General features: G+C 38.8%; 2 protein-coding genes across 4 annotated transcripts in view; one reads left to right on the top strand and one right to left on the bottom strand.

Annotated features, from left to right (window-relative positions):
* LOC108252540 (TATA box-binding protein-associated factor RNA polymerase I subunit B-like) overlaps positions 1 to 1,303 on the bottom strand; it is a 1,846-nt gene extending 543 nt beyond the window's left edge. The window contains exons 1-3 of the mRNA XM_017444536.2: positions 1,156 to 1,303; positions 625 to 733; positions 41 to 235 (exon numbers count right to left, since the gene is read on the bottom strand). Of these exons, the coding sequence (XP_017300025.1) occupies positions 41 to 235; positions 625 to 733; positions 1,156 to 1,251 (400 nt within the window). The 5' untranslated portion in view covers positions 1,252 to 1,303. The remainder of the gene's footprint in view (positions 1 to 40; positions 236 to 624; positions 734 to 1,155) is intronic.
* LOC103510349 (transmembrane protein 164) overlaps positions 1 to 23,299 on the top strand; it is a 45,217-nt gene that overhangs the window by 8,517 nt on the left and 13,401 nt on the right. For 2 of the 3 annotated variants that reach the window (XM_026824416.1, XM_026824415.1), the window contains exons 2-3: positions 4,744 to 5,154; positions 5,682 to 5,798. In XM_026824416.1, the coding sequence (XP_026680217.1) occupies positions 4,816 to 5,154; positions 5,682 to 5,798 (456 nt within the window). In that variant the 5' untranslated portion in view covers positions 4,744 to 4,815. Of the gene's footprint in view, positions 1 to 4,727; positions 5,155 to 5,681; positions 5,799 to 23,299 lie in introns of those variants that run through there. The other variant, XM_026824417.1, reaches the window with a different exon arrangement.

Genomic DNA, 23,299 nt, shown 5'->3' with positions numbered 1-23,299 from the left:
CCTGATGTCAAAAAAGTGATTTTTAGCCCATGGTCTGTACGTATGTATGTATGTATTAGTGTGGCAGGAAGTGTAGGCTGCTTGTTTTTATTCAATATGCCACACTTCTTCAAATAAGTCAGCCAAAGAACTTTTGACACTTTGTACAGTTCGGGTGCAACTCCAAGATCAATAAGTTCTGATGCTAGACCTCGCAACACTTTGGTCAGCAGCTCGTATGATGTCAACTCTTTGGCTGAAACAACAAACTTAAATTAACTTCTGTTGATTTTTGACGGTCCTTTGTTCAGAGTTTCTGAAAGCAACTTAACAACTTTGTATTTTGATGTGACAATACTTTTTTTAAAAGGGATTTTTTGGTGTTTCAGGGTGGACCCTCCTGCAATGTATAATGCAGCAGTTGTTTCATTGGTGCAAAATAAAAAGTGATAAAACACTTTGACGGTCCTTTGTTCAGAGTTTCTGAAAGCAACTTAACAACTTTGTATTTTGATGTGACAATACTTTTTTTAAAAGGGATTTTTTTGGTGTTTCAGTGTGGACCCTCCTGCAATGTATAATGCAGCAGTTGTTTCATTGGTGCAAAATAAAAAGTGATAAAACACACACAAAAAAAAAACTCACCTTCTGCTCCTCCTCTTCCACCACTTGTTGTCTCAACTGCCTCATCCGAGTCTTCATGGACCTCGGGAGCATTGGTTGCAATTTCACTTACCAGGACAGCAGTGACATGCTGGAAAACAAGTGTAATACAAAGTATGGTACTTGTGCAGAAGTCATGTCCGTGGAATATTGCCACCAAAGGAAATGGCACAAACAAGCAGTGACCAGTGTTATTATAGGTAATAGGGTTAGGTTAAATGCAAGAAAGAGTTTTTACAATTAGAGCAGTGATTAGTGTTATTATAGGGTTAGGTTAAGTAAATACAAAAAGTAGCTTTTCTTTTCCATGGACGTGAGTTCTGCATGATTACCCAAAGTATATTAAGATTAGTCAGTGGTTGGGTTGAAGAGCTTATAAGTAAGAACCCTGCCACTTAAAATAGCTCCAAAAAAATCATATCAGCTTTAACTTTTCGGGCTCCTTGTCCCTACACCTCAGCTTTAGTTCAATTTATACTATGAGTTTAATGAGTTTCATGGAAGAAAAGTTACCTGGGACATTGTATTACACTCCAAGCACCAGTATTGTCCATTTTCCTCGAAGAAGTTAGTGGACTGACACACATCACACACAAGATCTGTATCCATTTCTGTAATTATGAGATGACTATAACTTGTTCTCCAATTTGTATAACTACCTAAATTAAGAGCAATTCAATTAATACAAATTCCTTGCTTAACCAGTGGTTACAACACATTGAATCAGTTCCATGTGTACTGCTGTGCTAAGCGAAAATGCCATATGTCAAAAAAAAAAAATTGATTTTTGGTGCCAAATGGTTCCTATGAGCCTAAATTTTGATCCTATTTTATTATTATTATTATTATTATTATTATTATTATTATTATTATTATTATTATTATTATTATTATTATTATTATTATTATTATTATTATTATTATTATTATTATTATTATTATTATTATTATTATTATTATTATTATTATTATTATTATTATTATTATTATTATTATTATTATTATTATTATTATTATTATTATTATTATTATTATTATTATTATTATTATTATTATTATTATTATTATTATTATTATTATTATTATTATTATTATTATTATTATTATTATTATTATTATTATTATTATTATTATTATTATTATTATTATTATTATTATTATTATTATTATTATTATTATTATTATTATTATTATTATTATTATTATTATTATTATTATTATTATTATTATTATTATTATTATTATTATTATTATTATTATTATTATTATTATTATTATTATTATTATTATTATTATTATTATTATTATTATTATTATTATTATTATTATTATTATTATTATTATTATTATTATTATTATTATTATTATTATTATTATTATTATTATTATTATTATTATTATTATTATTATTATTATTATTATTATTATTATTATTATTATTATTATTATTATTATTATTATTATTATTATTATTATTATTATTATTATTATTATTATTTTTTTTTTTAAGAGGTTTGACAGAGGGAACTGTAACTGCTAGGGTCTTATCGTCTCGAAATCGAAGAAAGAAGGAAGACAGAAGAACAGAAGACAGGATAGGAGAAAACCAGCCGTTCCGAGAACGAACATTATCCCATCAGGATAAAATCCGCCCCGGGCGCGAACCCGCGGCCTAGCGCTTACAAGGCAGACGCGCTACCAACCAAGCTAACTAGGCTGGCAAAAATCTGAGTATAAACTCGGTTTAAGTTTAACTCTCGGAGCAATTTGACTGGCTAAAACTTCCGTTTGTAGCCCTGGCCGTACGCGCACTCTGTAGATTTGTCTGTAAACCAACCTCAGTGGTTAACGCGTTGGACTTTGGATCTGGAGGTTGCTGGTTCGAGTCCTAGACAAATCATCTAGGTGTAATAATTGGGGAACGATATTTGTGACAAGCATTTAAGTATGCTTAGCACAATTAAAAATTCCTCCTAGTGTACTCTGTAAGACGAGATATCGACTGCCCCGCCCTCATCAGGTCGAAAAAGGTTTTCTTCCTTTGATACCAACCCACTGTCTTAAAGGTCAATGAAATTAAAGTTCAACTTAATAACAGTAATTGATTTTTATTATTAAGTATTAGCCAATCACACAACATTTGTCTCCAATTGCACTTGCTTTGCTGGCCTTTGGCAATGGTTTATCATTTCAGAATGGTTTTATCTTCATTTTCTATTGAACTGTGGTGAAAACTAGGTACCAACACATCTTATATTTTAGTCTGAGATTTATCATGCTAAAAAATAAAATTCTTAAATACTAAACCTGTTCACTTGCTTGTGAACCTATGTAGTACTTAGTACCTACCTAATCATGTGATCACATAAATATTAATACTCATGGAAATGCATAAACAATAGGTAGGTACCAACCTAAAGTATTTATGGAAAAAAAAAATTAGACACCCGAAAATTTTTGCCACCTAGCAGAATGTAAATACATATCACCTGAAACTTGATGATGCAAACAACAAACTTGATGATGTAATGTAATATGAGCATTATCTATTACCTTGAAAACTTGTTTCAACTCAAAACAATACTTTGTTAGATAGGAACATGGATACCTAAGTAGATCATATGTTTATTATGATAGCTCTATAATCTCTATACCTATAGGAAGTGCATAAATGAGGCAATCCCCACAGTATGACCAAAAAGTCCTTGGAAATTATCTCTTTGTAGCTTTGCACCTACTTACTTACTAGTTCGACAAAAAGGAAATTGGTTTTTGAAAAGGGTAAAAGAACAACATTTGATCTGTACTTAGGTGTCTCAAGAGGTTCTAAGTACCTACATTGCTTTCCTATAATATTGTTAACAAACCTACCTACTTTTTTTAGTATGTAGGTACATAATACCTTTTCTTGACTTTCCACTCCATTACTTACCTTCTGACCTACACTGTAAACTTAATATTTTTCTTGTCCATTAGGTATCATTTTTCAAGAGCCAAATTTTGACCAATCAAATAGACAAAAGAAAGAAGAAGAAGAAGAAGAAGAAGAAGAAGAAGAAGAAGAAGAAGAAGAAGAAAAAATAGCTACAAGAGGTATCATTTTTCAAGAGCCAAATTTTGACCAATCAAATAGACAAAAGAAAGAAGAAGAAGAAGAAGAAGAAGAAGAAGAAGAAGAAAAAGAAAAAGAAAAAAAATAGCTACAAAGTACAGGGCTGCTCCCAGTTTTAAAATATTTAGCTGGTTCAGTACTTTGTCTTCTGTCTGTACAGTCCACATGTTACCTCGACTTCAGATCTTGTTATTCCTGTTGTGAATATCTTTGCATAATACTGCAACTGGTGAATAATTTGCCTTCACATCATAGGTAGAAGTTTTTCATGTGAGCACATCTTTATTTATTTTCCAAAGTTCATTGTGTATAACAATAACCAAGTCCATAACAAAAATTGAATATATCTATTAAGTGTCTGACAATGTGGAATTTATTTTTCAATTTTAGTGCTGAAAAAAATTGCTTTTGATAAGGACATCAAAGGGAGGGAGGGAGTGAGTGTTTTTAATATCTACTCATTTACTTAGGTAGGTATAGGTGACTACCCAAGTGATTTTTTTTTATATATTATTATATATAAAATTTGTCATTTTTTACTCCTAGATATTACATAAATCTAACATCTAATTCTTATTACATAATAACAGTTTTGTGGTAGGTAGGTTGTACCTACTTCAACTTTCACCAAGGGGTTTTTTTATGAGTGTGTCAACCAGTGGTTATTCATGAAGTAAAGTAGTTTACCAAATCAAACCAACATTTTTTTTTTTTTTTTTTTTACTTAGAGATAATAGAATCAAGTGGTTGAATCAATAAGAGCTCCATCTTATTGCCTCCCCTTTGTTTGTCAATTTATTGTTGAACCTAAGCATTATATGTTGGTCCAGTCTTTTTTCTTTAATATTTTTAAAATACAATAGGTAACTACCACCACACAAGTAATTCAACTATTTTTTGTGCTATTTTCCCCTTTTCGTTCCAAATTAAAATCAGGGAATTTCTTGTTATTCCCCCTCAAATTTATTGGCATTGGTATGCTTTCAAAGGTTTCCAACAGACTAACCAAAAACGACCATGTGCTGTGACCCGTTGCGGATATCGTGAACCTCAGAGGCACAATGTGGAGTACAGTATCCAACTGGCTGTGGGGTGGCGTGGACGTCTCCCTCATGGGGAATGGCGGTGTGGAGTGCGCCCGCTACTTAAGCCTCGAACGGAAACTCCTCGAAGGACTTGGCGTGTCGGTGTTTGTGTTCCTAATGATGCGCTGGAGCTACGCCAAGCTGGCCCCGCTGCCCCGCGAGGGTAGTGCTGCGTACAGACTCAAGCATGAGCCACTCAAGCAGATTCTACTGGTGACCATGTGCGTTGTGTTTGGGATGGAGATTGGGTTCAAGTTTGCGTCCCGGTCGGTCATCTTCTTGCTGAATCCGTGCCATGTGGTGACTGCTATACAGGTGAGTGATGCGAGATGTATTAGGTAAAAGCCATGCAGAAGGTCCCGGGTTCGAACAAAAATTTGTACTCGTTTTTCGATTGCAAATATTTCAACGGGTTACTTTCTGGTGCTTATGTGTCTTATTAAAAAAAAAAAACAGATCTGTCTTATTCAAAACATATCTCTCTCCTTAGTGAGAGTAAAAATTGTACGAAATTTTTAGCTCTTAGCCCAAGCAGGGTGTCTAGCATAAATGTCTTCAATTAATGATTTTTGAGGATACACCAATTCACATATAGGTAAGCCACCTGTTTCAGACTATCACCTGTTTTAGATCTATCACATGTTTAATATGTCTCTCACACTCCTTAGTGAGAGTAAAAATTGTACGAAATTTTTAGCTCTTAGCCCAAGCAGGGTGTCTAGCATAAATGTCTTCAATTAATGATTTTCGAAGATACACCAATTCACATATAAGCCACCTGTTTCAGACTATCACCTGTTTTAGATCTATCACATGTTTAATGCTCCTCTCACCTGTTTCAGATCTATCTACTTGCGGCTAAGCCTAGTAAACATGTGGCGGCCATCTTTCGCGCTCATCTGAATGTGATCAATGGACCAATCCTGGCCTGCATTTTCCCTGAGGTCGACACTTTGGTGGTAAGTAGCTATTTTCCACTAATGAACTTTTCTTTTCAGACAGCTTCGATAAATGGATACCCTTTGTAGAAGCTTAACTCATCCACTCATCCTTTAGGGCTGTTTTGCCCTACACCTAAGCCTCAGATTGGGTTTTTTGTGTAATGGATACCCTTTGCCAAGTTCTACAGTTCACTGTACTGCCATGAGGTACCAAAATTATGTGTAGGTAATTATCTAATTATAGGTGTTAGGTCGGTACTTAATGAGTAGGTAATATACCTATTAAGGTATTCTTGAAAAAAAAAGTACTTGACATGGGTATGGGCATTGCTTGAGTCTCTGTCTAAATTATGTACAAACTATGCGTATACCTACATTTCCACAATATTTCACTCAGTCACCTACATGGCATCTCTAATGTGATGTTTTGACGGATCTAATTATGCTAGAGAGCTGCTTGTGTTCCGTGTCCCAATGATATTTGTCACAGAGTGAACTTTAGCCTTGGAATATACTTGAGGTGAACGTACCCATACTGATAATGAGATTAGGCAAATTAGAGCATAATATGTATGTAGGTATATTACATTGTAGGTATATGGGTAAATTATTTTGAATGGAGGCTCGATTTGTACGTAAAGTGTTGGGAAAAACTCCAATTTTGAATGTGATCAATGGACCAATCCTGGCCTGCATTTTCCCTGAGGTCGACACTTTGGTGGTAAGTAGCTATTTTCCACTAATGAACTTCTTTTCAGACAGCTTCGATAAATGGATACCCTTTGTAGAAGCTTAAATCATCCTTTAGGGCTGTTTTGCCCTACACCTAAGCCTCAGATTGGGCTTTTTGTGTAATGGATACCCTTTGCCAAGTTCTACAGTTCACTGTACCGCCATGAGGTACCAAAATTATGTGTAGGTAATTATCTAATTATAGGTGTTAGGTCGGTACTTGAGTAGGTAATATACCTACTAAGGTATTCTTGAAAAAAAAAAGTACTTGACATGGGTATGGGCATTGCTTGAGTCTCTGTCTAAATTATGTACAAACTATGCGTACCTACATTTCCACAATATTTCACACAGTCACCTACATGGCATCTCTAATGTGATGTTTTGACGGATCTAATTATGCTAGAGAGCTGCTTGTGTTCCGTGTCCCAATGATATTTGTCACAGAGTGAACTTTAGCCTTGGAATATACCTAAGGTGAACGTACCCATACTGATAATGAGATTAGGCAAATTAGAGCATATGTATAGGTATATTACATTGTAGGTATATGGCTAAATTATTTTGAATGCTTGCTCGATTTGTACGTAAAGTGTTGGGAAAAACTCCAATTCTGAGGGCAAAAGTGTGAAAAAGCGTATTTAAAAAGGTCACCAGATCAGGTTGAATTTGTCATAAAAGAAAGTAAGAACAGGCGTGACGTCATTTTTTATGTTTACGCAATCAAAAATGTGATTACAGTAGCCATAGACTGTGAACGATTTGACTTATTTACAAAAACATGTTTATTTACTTTGGTTGTTGTTGTTTTGTTCCGCGATAAAACTCTGGAACGCAAACCGTTGTCATTTATTAAACAGAACCTACCTACCTAAATTAAAATCGTCGAATTAATTAAAACTTTAATCTCACTTCGGTCGATGAATTATACCTAGTATGTAACACAGTGCTTCTCAAAGTTGTCGTCACCGCGGCACACTTCTCAAGACTCCGATCTTTCTGCAGCGGCACCGGGCCCCCCTAAGGCGACCTTGCGGCACACAGTTTGAGAAGCACTGATGTAACATAATACCTACGTACAGTCAGCTTTTCCTGAGATAGGGTAGGAATGAAAAGTAGATAGATACATACAAACCATTCGAGTTATGTGGTGACGAAGCTATTTCTATTGTCCTTGTACGAGGCTTGTGAGTAAAGTCGCATGTCACAAAGCCTAAAGAGGTCGTGAACTTTTTTCCCCCACTCGAATTTTACCTTCCCCTCCCTTGTTCCCCTCTACGTCCCTAACTAAGCATCTTCCCCTCATATTCTTTCCTATTTCACTCCTAACAATGCCTCTTTCATCCACCTCCTTTCCTATATTCTCGTCTCTTGTCCCTTCCCTTACTGCCCTTGAGCTGAATTTAGACGACTTTCGAGTCACACTCGCGAGGCGAATAGTGAATATTTTAAGCCGCCCACGTAGCTCGGGAAAATGAATTTGATGATACATTTTAAAGGTGTGTGTATCCATACATAGGCGACGTCGATTGAAAACCGTACACTGCTTCGAAAACATATTAGATCCACCTCGTCGATCGACGGTGTCGACTATGTGTGGACATAGGTTAAAAGTGCGTATTAACTTGCTTGCTGAGGTAGCGCTGTCCCGGAATATGCCATGGGCTCTCCCGCGGCCGATTTGCGGCAAATTGAAATTCAACGTGCTTTTACTGACTGTTACTCAGGTTCATTAACGACTTGAGATCCTTACAGAAATCCGCGTTGCGTCAATTTCGTGCATATTTTATGGACATGATCTCACAAATAATTTGAATCTCAGCATGCAATAGCACGTTAAATCTCAACAGATATGCCGCAATTCTGTCGCAAAGCAATAGCATCACATTGAATTTAAATGGACGAATTTTGCCGTAGCTTGGCCGCGGAAGTGTTGGTGAGCATGCCGTAGCCCTCCCGCAAGGCGTAGTTCTGCACGCACTTTACCACGAAGCGCGTTTGACTCTCTTCTAAATCCTATATGAGCTCTTCCTACCAACTCTCTCTCTCCTCTTCCCTCCCACCTCCCTCCTACTCTTAGCTTTCCTCTCTCCCTGGAGGGTACTTGCGTTTCTAAACTAAAGCATGAGCTTGAGGTTCAAGTAGAGCTTGCCACCCAGTGGCGTAAATGTAAGCTATGTATGGTATGCCAGAAATAGATAAATTAGCCCATGTTTCCAAATGAGCTTGTTTAATCACGTGTTTCCTAAAATTACCGACCGATTTATACTGAACCGAATTCATAAACTTTGGTTGGTTTAATCGTCAAAGGTTCTATCTGACTAAGTCCGATAGAACACAACTTGAACACATCCGATCAAATCGTTAACATTTGTTCAAGTTGTAGGACTCTATTGGTTCCTGGTTCTGGACAAGTTGATCAGGACTATAAGTAATCTGAGTTTTTTTTTTTTTTTTTTTTTTTTTTTTTTTAAGGGTTTGAAAAGGGGAACTGAACTGTAACTGCTATGGTCTTATCTCCCCGAAATGGAAGAGAGAATTTGACAGAGGGAACTGTAACTGCTAGGGTCTTATCGTCCCGAAATCGAAGAAAGAAGGAAGACAGGATAGGAGAAAACGCAGAGGGAACTGTAACTGCTAGTTATCGTCCCGAAATCGAAGAGAGAAGGAAGACAGGATAGGAGAAAGCCTACGATGGGAACTGTAACTGCTATGGTCTTATCGTCCCGAAATCGAAGAGAGAAGGAAGACAGGATAGGAGAAAGCCAGCCAGGTTTGACAGAGGGAACTGTAACTACTATAGTCTTATCGTCCCGAAATCGAAGAGAGAAGGAAGACAGGATAGGAGAAAGCCAGCCGTTTCGAGAACGAACATTATCCCATCAGGATAAAATCCGTCCCGGGCGGGAATCGAACCCGCGGCCTAGCGCTTACAAGGCAGACGCGCCACCCGAACATTATCCCATCAGGATAAAATCCGCCCCGGGCGGGAATCGAACCCGCGGCCTAGCGCTTACAAGGCAGACGCAGTCGTCCCGAAATCGAAGAGAGAAGGAAGACAGGATAGGAGAAAGCCAGCCGTTCCGAGAACGAACATTATCCCATCAGGATAAAATCCGCCCCGGGCGGGAATCGAACCCGCGGCCTAGCGCTTACAAGGCAGACGCACTACCAACCAAGCTAACTAGGCTGGCAAAAATCTTGAGTATAAACTCGGTTTAAGTCTAAGTTGGACTTTGGATCTGGAGGTTGCTGGTTCGAGTCCAAGACAAATCATCTAGGTGTAATAATTGGGGAACGATATTTGTGACAAGCATTTAAGTATGCTTAACACAATTAAAAATTCCTCCTAGAGTACTCTGTAAGCCCCGCCCTCATCAGGTTATCCGCCACTGGTCGACATCGTGACATTCATACGGTTTCATCTTTCCTTTCAATTGACTTGGAGTTATAAATTACTTTGCGTCTATTTTAGTATGAACCCCCCTCCTTCTTCCGCCCCTTCTTTCCCCTCCTCCTTCCGCCACTCCCTCTCTCCTCCCCCCTCCCTTCCCGCAAACTCCCTGTCAATTTCTTTTCGACAATCAGGCAGTCGTTTACGGGGCGTAATGAGTTCGCTAAGGGGGCTACAGACGATCAGTCTTATCGTATTTTTCTCATTCCTTTTTTTTTTTACTTTCTATTACTACAGTATAGCGGAGCTATACTAGTAATGAAAGTATTGCAATCGGTCCAAATTTTCAAAATCGGGAAATGGTTGGAAATATCCGTTTTGGGATCCCCTGATGTCAAAAAAGTGATTTTTAGCCCATGGTCTGTACGTAACGTACGTACGTACGTAACGTACGTACGTACGTAACGTACGTACGTACGTAACGTACGTACGTACGTAACGTACGTACGTACGTAACGTACGTACGTACGTAACGTACGTACGTACGTAACGTACGTACGTATAGAAAAATTTTCAAAAAAAAAAGTTCAATTTTTGGACACTTTTTAATGATCCCTCATTACACGGGGAGTATTTTAAGATAGGAAATTTTTGGTCGAAAATTGGCCGCCGTAGGCGGTCAATTTTGGACTTTGAAAAATTTTCAAAAAAAAAAGTTCAATTTTTGGACACTTTTTAATGATCCCTCATTACACGGGGAGTATTTTAAGATAGGAAATTTTTGGTCGAAAATTGGCCGCCGTAGGCGGTCAATTTTGGACTTTGAAAAATTTTCAAAAAAAAAAGTTCAATTTTTGGACACTTTTTAATGATCCCTCATTACACGGGGAGTATTTTAAGATAGGAAATTTTTGGTCGAAAATCGGCCGCCGTAGGCGGCTCAGGCTCATTTTTTTATATTTTTTTTTTTTTTCAAATACGTATTCCGCAAATGTAATAGAAAGTCGTGTGATGTTCACACCAGATTTTTTTTCTTGAAGAGGGTAGGTAGAGGGAACTGTAACTGCTAAGGTCTTATCGTCCCGAAATCGAAGAAAGAAGGACAGGATAGAAGAAAATCAGTGGTTCTGAAAACGGACCTTATCTGTTAAGGATAAAATTTGCCCCGGGCGGGAATCGAACCCGTGACCTAGCGCTTACAAGGCAGTCGCGCTGCCGTCCGAGCTATCCAAGCTGGCCCCGCTGCCCCGCGAGGGTAGTGCTGCGTACAGACTCAAGCATGAGCCACTCAAGCAGATTCTACTGGTGACCATGTGCATTGTGTTTGGGATGGAGATTGGGTTCAAGTTTGCGTCCCGGTCAGTCATCTTCTTGCTGAATCCGTGCCATGTGGTGACTGCTATACAGGTGAGTGATGCGAGGTGTATTAAGTAAAAGCCATGCAGAAGATCCCGGGTTCGAACAAAAATTTGTACTCGTTTTTCGATTGCAAATATTTCAACGGGTTACTTTCTGGTGCTCTCGTGTTGACCCAGCACTCAGCACCTAAATGGGAAGTATTGTGGCTCTTCTCGCCTATCTGATGAGAGACATACTACGGGATGGGCATGCTACGACACAGACCACATGAGTCCAATGTAGCAGTTGTTTCACCGCTACAAAATAAAAACGGCGGTGAAACACTCATCTTTTAAAGAAATAAAAAAAAATCATCATCTTCGTCACATGTACCTATGCCTGGAGTCACACTTGTAAACCACTGGGATGAAGGTACACATGGTTTAGAAGATGGAAGAGCCTCTTCAGAAGAACCCTGCCACTCAAAGGAATAAAAAAGCAATTTGAGTGACATTATGATTACTTAACCAATTAGTTTGCTCATTCCAAACTGTTAAAACGAACTATAATGTGTTTAGCATGACAGTTTGTCAGAAATGTCGTTCTCTAATTAATTCATAACATCACTCCAGATACGGCAGGCCCACATAGTCGACCGACCGAGATGAATCTTTGTTGTCGAGGTAGTGTGGACGGTTCAGTCGACATATCGATGTAGATCGACGACCGGTCGACGTTTATTACCCGTGTGCTATCTATCTAATGCCAAACACCGTTTCGCGAAACGTGTACGTTAGGTTTCGCGTAATTATTAGGATGCTTACTTGCTTACTGTACAAAGGGGAGGTTGAGAGTATAGTATTTCAGCAAAGTAGGTATTAGGAGATTGCCGTTCGTTGACATCAGTTCTGTCCTTATTCTTTACTTACTATTTTTACTCACTGTAGGCACTAGATACCTACTGGGTGACCGCAAACGATAATACATTCTTTACTAGAAGGTAACCACTAGGCGGAAGCTTTCTCTACCATCTTGTATATTCGTATTTAACCCGATATTTAGGTCTGTTTGCCTCTATACATTAGTCCAGCCATTCACTATCAGGTGTTGGGTAGGCCTGACAGGGGGGCCTGATCAGGTGTATCTGATAGTGAATGGCTGGCCTAAGCCTCGGATTTTTTTTTTTCTTTTTTTTTTGTACGGGGTAAAGTTGATTCCTAACTAAGCTAGAAGATCTGTGCGATCTTTAGTAGCTTTTTCTCTGCCACCTAACGTGACCTAACCTTTAGAGGTCCACTATTGTGTGGTCAAATTCTCAAATGAGGATAAAGTTCCTTGCCTCGGCCAGATCAGGTTGAATTTGTCATAAAAGAAAGTAAGAACAGGCGTGACGTCATTTTTTATGTTTACGCAATCAAAAATGTGATTACAGTGGCCATAGACTGTGAACGATTTGACTGATTTACAAAAACATGTTTATTTATTTTGGTTGTTGTTGTTTTGTTCCGCGATAAAACTCTGGAACGCAAACCGTTGTCATGGATGAAACAGGAAACAGATAGGTACATACCTACATTAAAATCGTCATGAATTAGTAAGATAGGTACCTAAATTAAAATCGTCAAGTTAATTGAAATTTAGACCTCACTTCGGTCGATGAATTATACCTTGTATGTAACACAGTGCTTCTCAAAGTTGTCGTCACCGCGGCACACTTCTCAAGACTCCAATCTTTCCGCGGCGACACCCTCCTAGCGACCTCGCGCTTGCCTCGGCTAGGATTGAACCCGCGCCCTCCTTACCAGACGAGCGCCTTGACCACTACGCCGCCGAGGCAGGTTATGGACTTGGACAGATTAAAATAAATTAATAATGTAACAAGGAAAAAAAAGGAAAAAAAACGATATTGCTTCCGTGTAAGCAAGAAAGAGGAAGAAGGCTTGAAATAATTACATATGAGAATATGGGAGTCAATGTAGTCATACACATGTAATTTATTATTATTACCTACATATCATAGGTTGTTTGTTACCTACCTATCTACCTATTCCTGCACTAGAAAAGAAGTAAATAATAATAATAATAATAAAATCTCTTGACTCAATCACAAACACCCGGCTTCTATATATAAAAAAAAAAAAAAATCTCATCATTAGCATTGCAGGTAAACTGAAGTCACTAGATGTCAGCGAATTCAGTACAATAATGATAATCTACGTAAATATACTCAGTACATTAATAATTTAATAAAATATGTTTGAAGTTACTGTACCCTATCAACTCCATAACTTCATTGTTCGGATTTATTGCATTCCGTAATACTTTATTGCACAGTGGATTTGTGGATGTTTAAATGGGCTGTGGATTTGTGGACATTTAAATGGACCGTGGACTTGTCATTGGCTGTGGACGATTGGACATTAAAATTGACTGTGAACGCGTTCACATTTAAAATTGCTGCAGACTTGTGGACATTGAAATGTACTGTGGATTTGTGGACATTTAAATGAACTGAGAACTTGGATACATTTTAATGGACTGTGGTCTTTTTAAACATTTAAGTGGACTGTGGATTCGTGGTCATTTAAATCGACTGTGGACTTGTGGACATTTAAAGGGACTGTGGACTTGTGGATATTTAAATGAACGCGTGTCTCTGGCAGTTGAATGGAACGTTTTTCCATTGAAGCGTGTAGCGTGCCCATTGCCCAACTGCCCATCCCATGTCCATTGTTGATTCAATAAACATTGCATAAATTCCTAGCGCCTAAATGGGAAGTATTGTATCTCTTCTCGTTCATCTGATTAGTGACATACTACGGGTTGGTTTTGCTGCAACGCAGACCACATGGGTCTCAAGTAGCGGTTGTTTCTTTTGCTACGACCTATAAATGTAAACATTGCATAAATTCCTAGCGCCTAAATGGGAAGTATTGTATCTCTTCTCGTTCATCTGATTAGTGACATACTACGGGTTGGTTTCGCTGCAACACAGACCACATGGGTCTCAAGTAGCGGTTGTTTCTTTTGCTACGAACTATAAATTGCAATGAAACACTCTTTTTACGTTAGTGCACCATATCAACTGCATACTTCATTATCAAATTAGCGATAAAGTGGCATTGCATTGGTAAATAAGTACGGCTAAAGCATGAGAGAGCTCTTTGTTTGATTCTTGGACAAAGACAATAAAAGTAGCCACATATTCCGCATTCTCGCATTCTGCAAGGAGCTGAGTGCATCCTAAAATTCAAGCATTGTTGAAAACATAAAATTATTGGTGGTAATAAACAAAAAATCAACTCCGTTGCTAGGGAAGCTATTAGTGAAATAGTCGTCAATAAAAGATACTATGGAGGGGATTTCCTACGGGGAAAAAAAAAAAAAAAAAAAAAAAAAATAGGGAAGGGAAGCTCCGTTGCGAGGGAAGCTATTAGTGAAATAGTCGTCACTCCGTTGCGAGGGAAGCTATTAGTGAAATAGTCGTCAATAAAAGATACTATGGAGGAGATTTCCTACGGGGCCCTAAAGGTCCAATAGGGCCCAACATTAATTTTTTCTTCACTTGTTAAACATGTTTGCCAATCACTTTTTACTCAAGTGCCAACATAAGGTGTTGAGTTTTTATTTTTTTATAACATTTATATACTAAAGTGTGCTAACATAAGGTTTATGTTATGAAAACAATGTTATCTATCCATGGGTCATGGGAACGTAAGCGTAAATCATACATTAGGTAGCGCTACGTTTTTTAGAGCACTGCATGTGTTTTCTCAAAACATGAACTCCTCACCGTGATTATCAGGTATTAATATGCCTAGGCTTATCTACGTATTAGCTGTTTACTGATAGCTTAGGCTTGCTACACACGCTCTAGTAAGGCATACCGTCAGTAGCTAGATTTGTTTCCAGTAAGCTCGATTGTCAGACGTTCGAAAAAAAAAGTTCATATTTACCGGAACTGACGGGACCTGGGACGGGACGTTAAACCTTAAATCATAAACAGACGAGCACACCTGAAGAAACCCGTACAGTCCCTACACCCTACACACACTTGATATGTATAATTGTATACCCGTAGTTGGCCTTCTGTATTTGTAGTTCTGTAGCTGGCCTCAAGCTTTTTACACACGCTATGATAGTATCGTTTGTCTTACGATAAGATCGGACGATAAATCACAGGTTTCCCCAATAGTGCACCTGCACACAATACAGAAATTTCACATAATTTCAAGTCCACACGTATAATTTAGCATAAAATCTGATCGATCAAGATCAAATCGAAATATCGCAGTGTGTGTAGGTACCTGTCACACAAGTTCCGATCTTCCTACTGTCTATAGGTGTTTCCAGTAGCGTAGCGTGGTCTAAATTCAAGTGTAGGGCGTGTTGGGCTCATGCCCAGGTCTACCAAGTCCCATCACAGTACATGCCATTAATATTTATGGGCATTAGAGTGAACTTTTGAGTTGTATGGCCGCCATACACGCCATACATACACGCTACGCCACTGGGTGTTTCAGACCTGGGTCGGTCAGACTTTCTGAACGTGAATGGCTGGCGTTAGGTTCGAGTTCGAGATCATTACGTTCTCAGACCTAGGGAGTCGAGGGACTCACAACCTACTTGGATTAATTATGCAGCAATGTGATGTGTAACTAGCGTAACTTTTGACACGGCAATTTCCCATGTTTTTCCCTAGGTTGGCGGTTTTCTTTCAAACAGACGAGAAGTGCTGTATTATTGAGTCGGTCTATATTTAGAGTGGCATGTCATAGGAACTATAATCATGTAATTGAGGACAGACCTCATCTACAAACACGGCACCTAATTTGTTTGACGAAGTTCTGAAACATTTTTGTAGTTGTGAGGGACAATTCTGTAGTCCGCCCATGCAGCAAGGGACCGTTAAGGTGTGTCCACACGTAGTCGACCGGCCGTCGATCGGTGTCGACTGAACCGTCCACACTGCTTCGTTAACATAGATTCACCTCGTCGATCGACGGCCGGTCGACTATGTGTGGACAGTTTTCAGCTATATCGACTAAACGGTTAGAGATATTGTAAATGTTACAGCAGAACACCCAAATAAGCACCATTCAATAGGATGAGGAAAGTCGTGTGATGTTCACACCAGATTTTTATATTCCACAAAAGAGATTCCACTTTGAACGTCCACTCTTGCTGCCACAGGCCACTTATGCATTTTCAGTGGCTATCTAAACGAGGACCTCTGAGTGAAATTTTGCTTTTTTTAAATGAAAAAACTCCTAGAATTAAAGAGTCTGTCTCTCATGTTAAGAGAGGTGTTTTAATACATTTGTTTCTGTGGATAAACACCATGGAATATGCTTTGACAGTCAGGAAGCTCCGTATAAGCACACTATTATAAATAATAGATATTGTAACATAGGTAAATGTTATTTTTTCACCCCCAGGGATCCTGCAGGTCCCCAAAGGCGAATTACCGGACTCCCTCGCCGAACAGAGTAAGCAAGTGATGAAGTACATTTACTCGCACATTCTCAAGTCCAACTCGCAATTCCCTCAGTCTGCGTATGCTTCGTATTTGAACATACAGTTGCACACGGCTGCCTATGTGGTCACTTGTGTATGGATATGTAATACCTGTACGCCAGACTCCGAAAAATTGGGGTCGAGGGGGCCCGGCCACCCCCTCCCCTACCTTCGAGCTTCATTTTTTCCCCTGTACTGTAGGCCAGACTTCTAAAATTTGAAACATTCACCCCCTCCCCCGGTCCATTAGTGTTTGGACTCTCGCCCACCAAAATTCTGGATACGGCCCTGCCTTGAAACATAGGTCAACTCCTTGAAATCTGCCAGCCTCCAGTACAGTCGACTAAATTCGATCGTCATCGACTGGAACCCATATAAAGTATTTGAGATCAAAAGATTTTGGTAGAATGAAAAAAATATAGTGTGGACATGTGAGCTGCGCGAAATGTAAAGTTTAGAGGCATTTTAAAATGAAGAGAAGCGCTAGGCCGCGGGTTCGATTCCAGCCCGGGGCGGATTTTATCCTGATGGGATAATGTTCGTTCTCGGAACGGCTGGCTTTCTCCTATCCTGTCTTCCTTCTCTCTTCGATTTCGGGACGATAAGACCATAGCAGTTACAGTTCCCTCTGTCAAACCTCTTTAAAAAAAAGAACTTGGAAAAGATCCAGCCTAGTTATTAGCTTGGAGAGTAGCACGTCTGCCTTGTAAGCGCTAGGGCATGGGTTCGATTCCCGCCCGGGGCGGATTTTATCCTGATGGGATAATGTTCGTTCTCGGAACGGCTGGCTTTTTCCTATCCTGTCTTCCTTCTCTCTTCGATTTCGGGACGATAAGACCATAGCAGTTACAGTTCCCTCTGTCAAACCTCTTTAAAAAAAATAAATAAAATGAAGAGTTAATTTTGCAGAGTACAGAGTAGTAGAGAATATGAAAAAACTCCAGGTCCTGAGGTAGCCAGCTTAACTCCGTTACACAAAAAGCCACTCTGGGGCTAAGGTGTGCCTGTCTTCCTTCTCTCTTCGATTTCGGGACGATAAGACCATAGCAGTTACAGTTCCCTCTGTCAAACCTCTTAAAAAAAAAATCCTTGAAATCTAAATGAATGATTTTTGAACACCTTTAAAGCCTTTAAAATTTAAAGGCTTTTAAAGGCGATTTAGATTGAATCTAAATTATTTGGGGTGGAGGGGGAAGGGTCAAATCTAGTTTTGTCTTCAGCTCCCATCACATTTTTCATACATTAAAGTAGTTTTTCATATATTAAAGTTGAAGAGAAAGTGATCAAAATCTACCAAAACACCGCTAACCGTTTCTCTGATGCCTATTAAGAATAAATTCCTCATGCTTCCTCTTTCAGAAACATGGTAGCATTGTGGAAGCCTATCCTATCGTGTCACCAGGTACCGCACAATACTCTCCTCACGATGCTGTCTGGGGATCCACTCACTCAGTATGTCGCCATGAAACTGGCGGAAATCCTGGTTAGTTATGATCTTCCGCCGTATGATGGCGCCACTGAACAGTCGTTTGTGCGCATTCTCATCAATCTGTACAGGTAAGGCCCGTTCAAAACATTTTGGTTTTAAAAAAAAAAAAAAAAAAAAAAAAAAATACTTGACAGTTTTAATTCACAGAGAACAGAGTAAAGTAGCCAACACTGTAATGTCCGCCATTCACGCTCAGACCTCCTAAAAGACCGCAGTCTGTCAGACCGTCAGAACGCGTGTGGCGGAAAAAGCTTCAGACCTAGGTCTCTCAGATGGTCTGAGCGTGAATGGCGGGCATAAGATGTGAAAGAGCTGTCTTGAACACTAGACAAGTAGGCAAATAAATGTCATAAAAGTTTGTTCCCATCAAACCTTCAAACTGCCAGCCTAGTTAGCTTAGTAGGTAGTCCGTCTGCCTTGTAAGCGCTAGGCCGCGGGTTCGATTCCCGCCCGGGGCGGATTTTATCCTGATGGGATAATGTTCGTTCTCGGAATGGCTGGCTTTCTCCTATCCTGTCTTCCTTCTCTCTTCGATTTCGGAACGATAAGGCCAGATCAGATAAGAAATAATATGGGATGTAGGAGTTATGTGGAGATGATTTTTTTAAAAAGAGGTTTGACAGAGGGAACTGTAACTGCTATGGTCTTATCGTCCCGAAATCGAAGAGAGAAGGAAGACAGGATAGGAGAAAGCCAGCCGTTCCGAGAACGAACATTATCCCATCAGGATAAAATCCGCCCCGGGTAGTGATCAAACCCGAGACCTAGCGCTTGAATAAGACTTCACTGCGGAATTTAAAGAACGTTCTAAGTCAAAAAAAAATCGAAGGTCCTTCCTTCTTTATATTCTTTCAAGTGAAAACTGAGTACACCGCCTGTACCCATATAAGTTCGATGTTCGATCTAATGGGCCAGCCTAGTTAGCTTAGTTGGTAGTGCGTCTGCCTTGTAAGCGCTAGGCCGCGGGTTCGATTCCCGCCCGGGGAGGATTTTATCCTGATGGGATAATGTTCGTTCTCGGAATGGCTGGCTTCCTATCCTAACCTGTCTTCCTTCTCTCTTCGATTTCGGGACGATAAGACCATAGCAGTTACAGTTCCCTCTGTCAAACCTCTTAAAAAAATTCTTCCTTCTCTCTTCGATTTCGGGACGATAAGACCATAGCAGTTACAGTTCCCTCTGTCAAACCTCTTTAAAAAAAATGACGTGTTGGAAGAAAAACTACCTATCAAATACCTCAAAAAACAAAGTCTGTTTTCTATGTTTTTAGTTCTAATTTTTTGTGACAATTTTATGTTCAGGATACTTCTCATCATTTTGTTCTGAGTGCTTGCTATTCCACCGTGCTAATCACTGTACTACTGTGCTAACCACTATACTACAGAGTGATCAGTAAATAATGAGATGAAGGCTGAACACCTTGGCTGATTTAATCAGTCAAATAAATACCAACGTAACCGTTGCTTGTTTTTGTTTTAAAATATATGTAAATACTCGTATTTTACCCCCATCTCTACAATCTCATGTGTTTATAAGAATGTTTGGAGACTGGCCTAGCATAATCTCCGAGTATTCTCACAGGTAGACAAACACTTTAACGTGAGATTGTAGACCCGGATCTTAATAAAAAAAAAAAATTATTAATAATAATAACAATATTATTAAAATTTCTCATATTCAAATATAAGTGTTGAACCTGATAGATCCGATTTTCTTCACAGCAAACAATGCCTTATGAATACCAAAGCAGTATTTCCCCTTCGCAATTTCCACTCTTGTGAAGCTCGCTTCCCTCTTTTGGCATGATAGCGCCTGTACTAAACCTGGCAATTCCTATGCCAGATTGTTCTGGCATTTGAAAGGTTTTGAACGGAAAACAAACGTATTTATATTTCTTAATAATATGTTTTATTTTCCATTTTAAATAAATTATCCTAGTAATGATAATAATAAATATGTACAGAGATACAATCAATATAATGAATAATATTAGAAGTGTGAGATCTAAATGTAATGTATGCTCATGTCAGGAACATGGTGGGAAGAGGAAATTATAGCAAAGGAAGAAGTTTCTTCATTGCATGATAATTGACTTTCATAGAAAGAAAATTAGCACAGTATTAGTAGTATGTAGTTACTACTAGACATACGAGTATGTAGAAAGTGTGGGATGTGTTGTTTAAAGTCTTAGACATGCTTCTGAATTTATTTTACAAAGTCATTATTTCCTAGCGGGCCTAGTTTAAACATTTCCAGCGTTAACTTAAAGTCTTTCACAAACATGTCTTTATATTGTGAAGTAGGTATTGATGTCACGTAATTACAGTGAACACATTTTTCAAATGACGAAAGAGAACCATCTGTTTTCTAGAATATATGAATCTTAGGGAACACAATACAATAAAGACGTTAATAAATACAATGCACAAAGAATCCTTACAACCTAGGTACTTATAATGAAATATAAAACCCGCAATGAGCTCCAGACATGAGAACATAAGAGGTAGGCGATCACTATAAAATAAGAATGAAAAATATTACAAGTCAGCCAAAATAATTAAAAGTAAACATCTGGAACTTATCAATCAGAGAATTGATCATGTACAGTATTATTATTTTATAGTAAAATTTACATCATATAGGCAATCCCAATCATAACTTGGGGGTGTTGTCCAAGACATGAAAAAAGTGCGTCGGGGAAAAATGTGCCCTTGCCAAAATAATGTCATATTTTGAGACCAAGGCTTCCCGCGATTAAAAATATTTGAACCCAAACTGACTTCTTTCATTGGACTTGGGTTAAATTACACGAGATTTTTTTTCTTTTTAGGTAAATACCCTTTAGGGATGGGCTATTTTTTACCTCATCAAAATACTTGGAAAGTATTGCATTCCATTTCAAAAAGAACCAGATTGAGTTTTAGCTCGGAATAATTATTATTGGAAGGTCGATAGACAAAAGTTCCTGAGTGTCTACAATAAATAACATCACTGAAGTTATAATTATTACTTGAGGGTTTACTTTAGCCCTGTGTAGAGTTAGAAGGTGGGTAGAACCAATGTAATGGTAAGAGATCTATTCTGAGAAAAAGAATATGTACCTATACACATCCATAAATATTATGTACACCTATGTTTCAGTCCATTATAGCTAAATAATAAAAACCCTGAACAAAATTAAAATTTTAGGTATTTTAATTTTAATGACTACTGATTTGGCTTTTTAGAGGACACTCGTTCATACCAAGCCAGAAGTTGATTAACTTTAGTGTTACCCAGTATTACCAAGATAGCACGGAATCCATGGGACTACCAATCACACTTGGTTCTATTTGCATAACACTTCGCGCGGCACACAGTTTGAGAAGCACTGATGTAACATAATACCTACGTACAGTCAGCTTTTCCTGAGATAGGGTAGGAATGAAAAGTATAGATAGATACATACAAACCATTCGAGTTATGTGGTGACGAAGCTATTTCTATTGTCCTTGTACGAGGCTTGTGAGTAAAGTCGCATGTCACAAAGCCTAAAGAGGTCGTGAACTTTTTTCCCCCACTCGAATTTTACCTTCCCCTCCCTTGTTCCCCTCTACGTCCCTAACTAAGCATCTTCCCCTCATATTCTTTCCTATTTCACTCCTAACAATGCCTCTTTCATCCACCTCCTTTCCTATATTCTCGTCTCTTGTCCCTTCCCTTACTGCCCTTGAGCTGAATTTAGACGACTTTCGAGTCACACTCGCGAGGCGAATAGTGAATATTTTAAGCCGCCCACGTAGCTCGGGAAAATGAATTTGATGATACATTTTAAAGGTGTGTGTATCCATACATTGTCGACGTCCATTGAAAACCGTATACTGCTTCGAAAACATATTAGATCCACCTCGTCGATCGACGGTGTCGACTATGTGTGGACAGGACATAGGTTAAAAGTGCGTATTAACTTGCTTGCTGAGGTAGCGCTGTCCCGGAATATGCCATGGGCTCTCTCGCGGCCGATTTGCGGCAAATTGAAATTCAACGTGCTTTTACTGACTGTTACTCAGGTTCATTAACGACCTGAGGTCCTTACAGAAATCCGCGTTGCGTCAATTTCGTGCATATTTTATGGACATGATCTCACAAATAATTTGAACCTCAGCATGCAATAGCACGTTAAATCTCAACAGATATGCCGCAATTCTGTCGCAAAGCAATAGCACATTGAATTTAAATGGACGAATTTTGCCGTAGCTTGGCCGCGGAAGTGTTAGTGAGCATGCCGTAGCCCTCCCGCAAGGCACAGATCTGCACGCACTTTACCACGAAGCGCGTTTGACTCTCTTCTAAATCCTATATGAGCTCTTTCTACCAACTCTTTCTCCTCTTCCCTCCCACCTCCCTCCTACTCTTAGCTTTCCTCTCTCCCTGGAGGGTGCTTGCGTTTCTAAACTAAAGCATGAGCTTGAGGTTCAAGTAGAGCGTGCCACCCAGTGGCGTAAATGTAAGCTATGTATGAATGTATGTTAGGTGAATCAGTTTAAAAAAAAAAAAAAAAAAAAATAAAAAAAATAGCGGAGTACTCGTCTCAGTTTTCGTAAGGTAAGATGTAAGTTAGCGGTGCAAAAACCCTCTAAATTTATTTATTGTAACAAATAGATAAAGAAGTTCCCAGCCTGTGACTGCTTGATTGGTTGATCAACACAGGAAAACAATCATTCCAAATACTCCCTTACTCGTATAATACCCTCTTACTCTACTTTTGCAGGCATTCCAAATCAACCTCAATCACATGCTCTGTCCGGCGGATGCGGACCCGTTCTCCGGGCCTTATTATCGTCTAGCAGCGTGCGTCCATCAGGCTATCTTCACGCCCATTGTATCCCGGGCCTTCTGTATTTTCAACGTCCTAGTACGCAAATTCCAACGGGACGAACATCTCGGGCAAGGAGATGAGGGATCTCCTTGTATGTCGTACGATAAAGTCAGCGGACGGTTTCATCTTTCCTTTCAATTGACTTGGAGTTATAAATTACTTTGCGTCTATTTTAGTATGAACCCCCCTCC

The sequence above is a fragment of the Diaphorina citri genome, unplaced genomic scaffold (genome assembly GCF_000475195.1).
Source record: "Diaphorina citri unplaced genomic scaffold, Diaci psyllid genome assembly version 1.1 scaffold587, whole genome shotgun sequence".
NCBI lineage: Eukaryota > Metazoa > Arthropoda > Insecta > Hemiptera > Psyllidae > Diaphorina > Diaphorina citri.
This window is presented reverse-complemented; position numbering and strand designations above follow the sequence as displayed.